At 43.1% G+C, this 9,691-nt stretch overlaps 1 protein-coding gene across 1 annotated transcript in view; it reads right to left on the reverse strand.

Moving 5' to 3' along the window:
* Positions 1–1,452: 1,452 nt before the first annotated feature.
* Positions 1,453–9,691, reverse strand: part of LOC113808692 (carboxypeptidase E-like) — a 33,994-nt gene continuing 25,755 nt past the window's right edge. Inside the window, exon 11 of the mRNA XM_070143464.1 lies at positions 1,453–3,199. Coding sequence (XP_069999565.1) covers positions 3,104–3,199 — 96 coding nt within the window. The 3' untranslated portion in view covers positions 1,453–3,103. The remainder of the gene's footprint in view (positions 3,200–9,691) is intronic.

Consider the following 9,691-nt stretch of genomic DNA (forward strand, 5'->3'; position numbering starts at 1 on the left):
CTACTTCATTTATTCCCTCCCTCCCTTCTCTACTTCATTTATTCCCTCCCTCCCTTCCTTACCTACTTCATTTATTCCCTCCCTCCCTCCCTCCCTCCCCCAAACACCTTTTCCGCCTTCCCTCCACGGTTTCTAAGACCCTTGCAATCTATGTTGATCTTAAATGATGCAAAAGTTAAAATAATAATCATAATACAATATACTTGAATAAAACGATAATAAAACAATAACTAAGATTATCATAATATCATCATCATCATCTTTATCATCAGTTATTACCACAAGGATGGAATGGATGCAAATTATGATAATGATGTGATGTTAATTTCAATAGCAATGATAATAATAATAATAACAATAAGAAGAAGAAGAAGAAGAACAATAATAGTAATGGTAATGCTAATAATAATAATAGTAGTAGTAAAAATAATAACAATAATAATAATAATGACAATAATGATAATACTACTACTAATAATAACAATAATGACAATACATTGATATGAATATGAATATGAATAATAATGATAATACTAATAACAATAACAATAATATCAATAATAATAAGTAACAATAATAACTACATTAACATAACCGACAAAAACAATGATAATAAAAACATTAATAATAATAACTGTGATAGCAATAATGATAATAGTAGTAGTAGTAGTAATAATAATAATAATAATAATAATAATAATAATAATAATAATAATAATAATAATAATAATAATAATAATAATAATAATAATAATAATAATAATAATAATGAATATGATAACAATGATAATTATAATAATATTGATAATAATAACAAGGATAATAATGACAACAATAATAATAATAGTAACAACAACAATAATAATTGTAGTAGTACTTGCAATAATCATAAAAATTTGATAATCACAGCAATCCTAACAATAACCCAAATAATAATAATAATAATAATAATAATAATAATAATAATAATAATAATAATAATAATAATAATAATAATAATAATAATAATAATAATAATAATGGAAAAATAAGTGTCATTATATTTTTTTAATTATTATTACACCTCAAATCCTAACAATAACCCAAATAATAACAATAATAACAATGGAAAAAATAAGTCTCATCATACTTTTAAAAATTATTATTACACCTCGAGCCACAAATGAGCTTCTTAATGAATACTTACATTGCCTCTTCAAATCTGTTTTTTTTTTCCAGTACTGTGTTTCCGAAGTATATTTACACATGGTTTACAGGTGCTTGTGGGCTTGTGAGGTGTAATGGGTAGTGTGGATTACAATTAATAATGATGATGGACTGACAGTGGGTATGAAGGCGCTAACTCTGGTAGTTTTTTGTTATTATTATTGTTGTTGGTTAAAATACAGCATATATTTTTTTTTCTTGATTTTTTTTTTCTTTTTTTGTGGAGCGTTTATGTAAGTATGTATGTGTATATATATATATATATATATATATATATATATATATATATATATATATATATATATATATATATATATATACAACCATATAACTTACAGTATGTATCATGGGACAATTCTATCTACAGAAATGTGAAGATGAAGTAATGTCTTCATGCAAGTGCTTTTCTCCGTAAATTAATATTCATCTTTATAATCTTAATAAGTCTTTTTTTGCCGTGAATCAAAAATTCTCCTAACCCCATGAAAAGTTACCGCCATTAGGTATCTTTTAAGCCTCCTTTCCAGCCATGTTTACAAAGCAGAAACTTTTTTTTTAATATATACTCGTTCATGTTAAACACAAAAAGGTATGGAGTGTACTACAGCCTCGTCTATACTCTAATGCTCAACGTGTTTTTAAGTAACACACTTTTAACACACTTTTAATACACTTCTAACTCTTCGGACAGTTTGTTTACATTGGGAGGCACACTTATGACAGAAATTTAAGTCTTTTAAAAATCATCAATTACATGTATTTCTGTTTGTTTGTGGGTTGTTGGTTTGATTTTAAATAGAACAATGAAAGATTTACTTTTTAACCTAAATTCGCGACTAAACGTTATCATTTATAATCCTTTTGTATTACTGTTTTTAAACTAAATTCGCAAGTAAACATTATCTTTTATAATCCTTTCGTATAACTGTTTGATTTTAAAGGCCTTTTCACACCGGATGTTATAAAAATATAATTATAAGAGGTTTTGAAGGAAATGCATGGAAAACGTGTGTTATAGATTGAGTAACTGTAACTTTTCAAAACTTGCAGGGATATTAAAACCTGCATTTACTTAAAAAGAGCGTACTAAGTAAGATTCATTTATATCTCTGTAATTGATGTTAATATAATATTTATTTACATTCTCTTTAAAAGCCTTGATGGATAAGTGATATTGTCAATTATTTTATATCTATGGAAATGGACCACAACCACGCCAAGAGACATGTTCCCTGACTGCAAATAATTATCAATTATCTACAAGTTGATAATTAAATATTAGTCGTCAGTAAAATAACGAAGGTGAATATTTATAATAAATCAATTATATAACCAATTGTACAATAGTTAAGGAGGTGGCTGGATCATATACCGGAAAAAAAAAATCATCATTAAATTAATCAGCTACACTCCATCAACGATAGATAACTGATATCTGAATTATTAAATGAATTATTATTAATTAATGTACCCTTAGATGTTGCCAGATCGAGGGAAAATGAAGCATTATGTACCAAAATTTACTTTCAGAGGTAGATAAGCACCAAATCACCCAATTAGATCACGTGTACTCCGTTCATGGTCGATAAAATGAATCAAAATGTGCTAATTCATTTATCCGGCAGATGTCCAGAGACTTGAGACCGGATAAATGAAGCATAAAAAACCCAGAGGCTAAGATAAAAGTTTCCGCTTTACATGACAAATCTTAATCAAACCAATCAATCAATATCACTTAAATTATCGATATAGATATTCGACAGACAAAACAGATGATAGAAAAAGAAACATATATTCCATCATTCCCCACAGAGAGACCGAAACAGAATAAAATGGCCGAAGGTGTGGTTCATTCTCTCGGGTGTTGTGTGACTCGGAATTTCGGAGCTTCGAGGCTTCAGTAGCGGAGGCGGTTGAAGCTTCGGAGCCTTCCCAGGATCTCTTCCTCGAGGGGTAGTTCCTCCTGGGGCATCGGGTAGTCCTCGTAGACGTCCTGGAGGGAAATGGGGATTCGGTAAAAAAAAATTTGGTAGATAAAATGGAAGAGAGAAAATTTTGGTAGATAAAATGGAAGAGAGAAAGAAGGGGGAGGGGAAGAGAGAAAATTTTGGTAGAGAAAATGGGAAAAAGAGAGAGAAAGAAGGGGGAGGAGAGATTATGATAGAGATGAGGAATATTATTATTATCATCACTACAGTATAATCCTTGCTATCATAATCATTGTGATTATTTTAATCGGATCATTATTACCAACATTATCATAACCATCACTATTATTTCTTTCATATGCTAATCATCATCATTACCATATATCAACATCATCTTTTTCATCATTTTTGTCTCAATTATCATCATTATTATCATTATAAGCAATACTACCATTATTATGTCATTATCGATACCAACATCATCAGAAAAATCATCATGACTATAATTTTTACATTTCATCAAAAGTGCCAATCATCACAATTATCATAATTTTTATACGTCTATTTTTCATCTCAAATTAATCCCGTTTTAACCGTCAGAATAAAAAAATAAAAAAAAATAAATAAATAAAATAAAAAAACATTACGAAACAGAATTTCAATTTCTCATTCAGCTTACACTACGAAAGGTAAACAATGAGTGACGTCATCAAAACATTCCCACGTGTTAGGGGAAGGGGGCGGGGCTTGAGTGTGGGGAAGGGGGCGGGAGCTTGATGTGTGGGGGAAGGGGGCGGGGCTTGAGGTGTGGGGGAAGGGGGCGGGGCTTGAGGTGTAGGGGAAGGGGGCGGGGCTTGAGGTGTGGGGGAAGGGGCGGGGCTTCAGGTGCTGGGGGAAGGGGGCGGGCTTGAGTGTGGAAAAGAGGCGGGGCTTGAGGTGTGGGGGAAGGGGGCGGGGCTTGAGGTGTGGGGGAAGGGGGAGGGGGGCTTGAGGTGTGGGGGAAGGGGGGCTTGAGTGTGGGGAAGGGGCGGGGCCTGAGTGTGGGTATTGGGAACGGGGGAGGAGGGAGTGTGCTCTGAGTCTAATCCTGTATATTTGAGTGTAATTGTGTATATACATGTATATATGTATGTGTATGTGTGTGCGTGTGTGTGTGTGTGTGTGTGTGTGTGTGTGTGTGTGTGTGTGTGTGTGTGTGTGTGTGTGTGTGTGTGTGTGTGTGTGTGTATGTATGTGTGTGCGTATGTATGTGTGTCTGTGCGTGTGTGCGTATGTATGTACGTATGTGTGTGTGTGTGGTCGCCCTCTCATCGTGGAGGGTCCCTTCCCCGCCATAACGGAAGCCATAATCAGCTGACCAAATCCCTTTAAACTTTCTTGCCCCCCCCTCCCCTCCCCCAAGACCTCCCAGGCTAAAAGACCCCCCCCCCCCCATCCATCCGTCGAGACCTCCCTGTCCACGGCTCTTTGAAGACCAAAGACCCCACGCAAATACCACCCTATTTCACCCCCCTCCTCCTCCTCCTTTTCTTCCTCCCCCCACCTCCTCCTACTCCTCCTCCTCCTCCTTTCTTATTATTATTATTATTACTATTATTATCATTATGATATTATTGTTATTATTTTCCTTCTCCTTCTTCTTCTCCTCCTCCTTCTCCTTCTTCTTATTCTTATTCTCCTCCTTCTTATTATTATTATTCGTCTTCTCCTTCTCCTTCTTCTTATTCTTTTCCTCCCCCTCCCCCTCTTCCTCTCTTCTTTTCCTCCCCATCTTCCTCTCCTTCCTCTTCCTCCCCCTCCCCCTCCCCATCTTCCCCCTCCCCTCCCCCTCTTCCCCCTCCCCTCTTCCTCTTCCTCCTCACCTTCTCCTCCTTCCCCCTCCTCCTCTTCCTCCTCCTCTTCCCCCTCCTCTTCCTCCCCCTCCCCATCTTCCCCCTCCCCTTCTCTTCCTCCTCCCCCTCCTCCCTCCCCTCTTCCCCCTCCCCATCTTCCTCCCCCTCCTCCTCCTCCCCCTCCTCCCCCTCTTCCTCCCTCTCCCCCTCTTCCTTTCCTCCCTCAGCCTACGTCTGCGTGGAGAGGGACCACCCACCCTTTCCAACATGGAGGGTGGGCCTACTCACGGGGACCTCCAGAGAAGACTAAATTTTGGGGGAATTTTAGTGTCAGTCGATCATATTATATTTTATCTATTATTTTATTTATTATTCATTATTTATTTAATATTATTTATTATTTATTTATTATTATTTATTATCTTATTTATTGTTTATTATCTATTTACCATTATTTATTTTATTATTATTATATTATATTTATTTTATTATATATCATATTTTATTTCCTTTGCTTTTCTTTTCTTTTTCTTTTTTCTTTTTTTTTGGATAAATTATTTTCTTTTTGGTTCACTGCTTTATTTACTTCTCGATTGGAATTTTTTTTTCTTGTTTTTTTTTTTATTCATTTTTTTCTGAACCTGTTTTACGTATAGACAGATAGATAGATAGATAGATAGATAGATAGATAGATATATAGATATATAGATAGATAGATAGATAGATAGATAGATAGATAGATAGATAGATAGATAGATAGATAGGTGGATAGATAGATAAATAGATAGATAGATAGATAGATAGATGGATAGATAGATAGATAGATTGATAGATTGATAGATAGATAGAGAGAGAGAGAGAGAGAGAGAGAGAGAGAGAGAGAGAGAGAGAGAGAGAGAGAGAGAGAGAGAGAGAGATAGATAGATAGATAGATAGATAGATAGATAGATAGATAGATAGATAGATAGACAGATCGATACATAGATAGATAGAAAAATAGATAGATAGACAGACAGACGGATGGAAAGAGATATATAAATATAATTCTCAGAATCGCCGAACTTCCCGGGTATGGGTATAAGAAGTAAAAGAAGAAGAAAAAAAAAGGAAAAGAAAAAGTGAGGCAATCTAAATCACTTAAGAACCCACCCGTGTCTGTCCGTGAAATCGTAATTACCCGTGATACGACGCGGCCAGAACCTCCCCTCTCCCCTCCTCTTCCCTTCTTCTTCTTCTCCCCTTCTTCTTCTTCCTTTCTTCTTCTTCCTTTCTTCTTCTCCCCTCCTCTTCCCTCCTTCTTCTCCTTTCTTCGCTCTCCCCTTCTTCTTCCCTTGCTCTTTCTCCCTTGCTCTTTCTCCTGTCTTCTTCTTCCCTTCTTCTCCCCTCCCCCTCTCCCCTCCTTCTTCCCTTCTTCTTCTCCTTCTTCTTCTTCTCCCCTTCTTCTTCCTCCTTTCTTCCCTCCTCTTTCTCCTTTCTTCTTCTCCCCTCCTTCTTCTCCCCTTCTTCTTCGTCCCTTCCTCTTCTCCCCTTCTTCTTCTTCTTCTTTTCTTCCCTCTCCCCTTCTTCTTCTCCCCTCCTTCTTCTCCCCTTCTTCTTCTCCCCTCCTCTTTCTCCTTTCTTCCCTCTCTCCCCTTTCCCCTTCTTCTTCTTCTCTTCTTCTTCTTCCTTCTTCTTCTTCTCCCCTTCTTCTTCTCCCCTTCTTCTTCTGCTTTCTTCCCTCTCCCTTCTTCTCCTCCCCGTCTTCTTCTTCCCTCTCCTCCTTCTCCTTTCTTCGCTCTCCCCTCCTTCTTCTCTCCCTTCTTCTTCTCCCCTCCTCTTTCTCCTTTCTTCCCTCCTCCCCTCCTTCTTCTCCCTCTCCTCCTTCTCCTTTCTTCTTGCTCTCCCCTCCTTCTTCTCCCCTTCTTCTTCTCCCCTCCTTCTTCTCCCCTTCTTCTTCTCCCTTCTCTTACTCCCTTCTTCCCTCTCCCCTTCTTCTTCTCCCTCCTTCTTCTCCCTTCTTCTTCTTCCCTTCTTCTCCTTTCTTCCCTCTCCCCCTTTCCCCTCCTTCTTCTCCCCTCCTTCTTCTCCCCCTTCTTCTTCTCCCCTCCTTTTTCTCCCCTCTTTCTTCTTCTCCCCCTCCTCTTTCTCCTTTCTTCCTCCTCTCCCCTTTCCCTTCTTCTTACTCCCCTACTTCTTCTCCCCTCCTCTTTCTCCCTTTCTTCCCTCTCCCCATCTTCTTCTCCCTCTCCCCTTCTTCTTCTCCCTCTCCCTCTCCCCTTCTTCTTCTTCTCCCCTCCTCTTTCTCCTTTCTTCCCTCTCCCCTTCTTCTTCTCCCCTCCTCATTCTCCTTTCTTCCTCTCCCCTTCTTCTTCTCCCCTCCTCTTTCTCCTTTCTTCCCTCTCCCCTTCTTCTTCTCCCCTCCTCTTTCTCCTTTCTTCCCTCTCCCCTTCTTCTTCTCCCCTCCTCTTTCTCCTTTCTTCCCTCTCCCCTTCTTCTTCTTCCCTCCTCTTTCTCCTTTCTTCCCTCTCCCCTTCTTCTTCTCCCCTCCTCCTTCTCCCCTCTCCCCTCCTTCTTCTCCCCTCTCCCTTCTCCCTCCTCCTTCTCCCTCTCCCCTCCCCCGCACCCTCTCCCGTCCTCCTTCTCTCCCTCTCTCCCTTCTCCCCTCCCCCTCCCCTCTCCCCTCCTCCTTCTCCCCCTCACCTCTCCCCCTCTCCCCTCTCCCCTCTCCCATCTCCCCTCCTCCTTCTCCCCTCTCCCATACTCTCCCCCTCTCCTCTCTCCCATCTCCCCTCCTCTTTCTCCCTCTCCATATCTCTCTCCCCTCTCCTCTCTCCTTCTCCCCTCCTTCCTTCTCCCTCACCTCTCCCTCTCCCTCCTCCCTCCTCCTTCTCCCCCTCACCTCATCCTTCTCCCTCCTCCCCTCTCACTCTCCCATCTCCCCTCCTCTTTCTCCCCCTCTCCCCCTCTCCCCTCCTCCTTCTCCCCTCCTCTTTCTCTCCTCTCCCCTCCCCCTCCTCCCCTTTCCCCTCTCCCCTCTCTCCTCTCCCCTCCTTCTCCCCCTCACCTCCATCGACCATAGCTTACATGGCGTTGCGTTTATGGTTAATGAGCACCATTTGGCCTCCTACCTCGACCGTCCCCGAGTATATGGGGGGAAGGGAGGGAGGGAGAGGGGGAAGGGAGGGAAGGAGGGAGGGGAAGGGAGGGAGGGATGGGGGGAATGGAGGAAGGGAGGGAGGGAGAGGGGGGATGAAGATAGTACTTCCTGTGGCCACTTCTTTCTTGGAGAATTAATATGCACCGTCTTGGGGTAATGGGATCGCCCACCGGTGATCATAAGGGGGGTGGTGGGGGTGGAGAGGGGGGGAGCTAGACGGGGGGGAGGGGGGGCTGAGCTAGACGGAGGGGGGAGAGGGGGGGGGCTGAACTAGACCACCCATCGTAGTCCATGCAGGGTGGGCCTATAAAGGACGACGGACCACCCATTCTCCGCCATGGGAATCCGGCCTATGAACACTGCTTTCTCGGGATCTCGGAGGGTGGGCCTACCAGACCACCTACTGGACCACCTGCTAATCGGGGAAGGTGGGCTTCGTGGACCACCTACGACTGGTCGACGAAGGTGGGCCTCCTTCAGCCCCTACAGAGTACAGAAGAAACTTTTTGAGTCGACGAAAATCTTTAAAGAAAATTAAGAAAAAGGGAGTATATCGAGAAAGAAAAAATTAAAGTGGATTTCATACCAAAAGCTCGACAGACTCAACCAGTGATGAACTTAGACCACCGAGTGCCAAGCGTCGAGTCGAACCACACATCTGCCAAAGGGGGAGGAGGCACTACCGTCAACACGGACCACCTTCCGCAAAGACCACCAGCACAGACCACCAGCATAGAACCTCCATCACCAGCACAGACCACCAGCATAGAACTTCCATCACCAGCACAGACCACCAGCATAGACCTCCACCACCAGCACAGACCACCAACACAGACCACCGGCATAAACCTCCATTACCAGGACCACCGGCACTGATCTCCATGGTGGGCCTATGCGACCACACACACACTTTAGCAGTCCGGCGAGGAGGGTGGGCCGCTTAATCCCGGGTGGTCGCTGTCACGGGTAATCAGATCTGTGGGAAGGTGACGGAGGCTGCCACCACGTGAACGAGGGCGGGACAGCTGAGCGGCGGCGGTGGGGTGGGAAGGCGGAGGGTGGGAAGGCAGGGGGTGGGAAGAGGGTGGGAGGGTGGTAGGGGGGAAGGCAGGGGTGGGGTGGAAGGTGGGTGGAGGGGGTGGTAGGGGAGAAAGGAGGGGTGGGGAGGGGGTGAGGGGTGGTAGGGGGGAAGGCAGGGGGTGGGGAGGAAGGTGGGTGGAGGGGGTGGTAGGGGGGAAGGCAGGGGTGGGGTGGAAGGTGGGTGGAGGGGGTGGTAGGGGGAAAGGAGGGGTGGGGAGACGGTGGGTGATGGGGAGAAGGGGGCGGGGTGGGGTGGAAGGCAGGTATGGGGGTGGTAGGGGGGAAGGCAGGGGTGGGTGAAGGGGGTGGGGAGGAAGGTGGGTGAAGGGGGTGGGGTGGAAAGGAAGGTGGGTGGAAGGGGTGGGGAGAGGATGGGTGGGGGGTGGTAGGGGGGAAGGCAGGGGTGTGGAGAGGGTGGGTGAAGGGGATGGGGTGGGGAGGGAAGTAGGTGGGAGGGGGTTAGGGGGTAAGGGAGGGAAGTAGGTGGGAGGGGGTTAGGGGGTAAGGGA

This window comes from Penaeus vannamei, chromosome 30, assembly GCF_042767895.1.
Source record: "Penaeus vannamei isolate JL-2024 chromosome 30, ASM4276789v1, whole genome shotgun sequence".
NCBI classification, from domain to species: Eukaryota; Metazoa; Arthropoda; class Malacostraca; order Decapoda; family Penaeidae; genus Penaeus; species Penaeus vannamei.